Source organism: Penaeus monodon, chromosome 25 (genome assembly GCF_015228065.2).
Source record: "Penaeus monodon isolate SGIC_2016 chromosome 25, NSTDA_Pmon_1, whole genome shotgun sequence".
Classification (NCBI taxonomy): domain Eukaryota; kingdom Metazoa; phylum Arthropoda; class Malacostraca; order Decapoda; family Penaeidae; genus Penaeus; species Penaeus monodon.
Genome location: NC_051410.1, coordinates 34,870,300 through 34,870,790, shown reverse-complemented (window position 1 = coordinate 34,870,790; position 491 = coordinate 34,870,300). Strand labels below are relative to the sequence as shown.

At 33.2% G+C, this 491-nt stretch overlaps 1 protein-coding gene across 1 annotated transcript in view; it reads right to left on the bottom strand.

The window, feature by feature from the left end:
• Positions 1–491, bottom strand: part of LOC119589452 — a 2,360-nt gene that overhangs the window by 848 nt on the left and 1,021 nt on the right. The window contains exon 3 of the mRNA XM_037938058.1: positions 197–306. Within this exon, the coding sequence (XP_037793986.1) occupies positions 197–306 (110 nt within the window). The remainder of the gene's footprint in view (positions 1–196; positions 307–491) is intronic.

Genomic DNA, 491 nt, shown 5'->3' with positions numbered 1-491 from the left:
AAAACTACAATCAAATATCACAGTCATACTAATAAAGATACAGTAATCATTAAGATGCAAGCCGTTAGAAGCAGTATTATTCATGAATCATAAAGATATATTTTAAGGATATTTTACTTCTTATCAGTAAGGACATTTTGCTTCTTATCAGTACATTTAGGAATAAAACTAAGGCTCAATAAATCTAGCACCTCACCTGTGTATATTTTTTCTTTGGCGACTCCTAACTTCCTAAGTTCGAGGCACTCTTGGAAGTTGGCCAAGTTGAATGGCACTGTTGAGTCCCACTGCCAGATGCCGGTGCCTCTGGTTTGGTGTTAAGAATAAGTGAATGATGTCTAAATATTTATCAACTTGTGTCGTTGGTGAATTGTATTTTATCTGTTACGAATAATGTTAATGGATAAAAAGATGTTAGAAACTAATCAGAATGGTGTAAATGTTAACATGATATGTTAATAAAGCTAAATTTATAGTATGTCGCAGCTAGG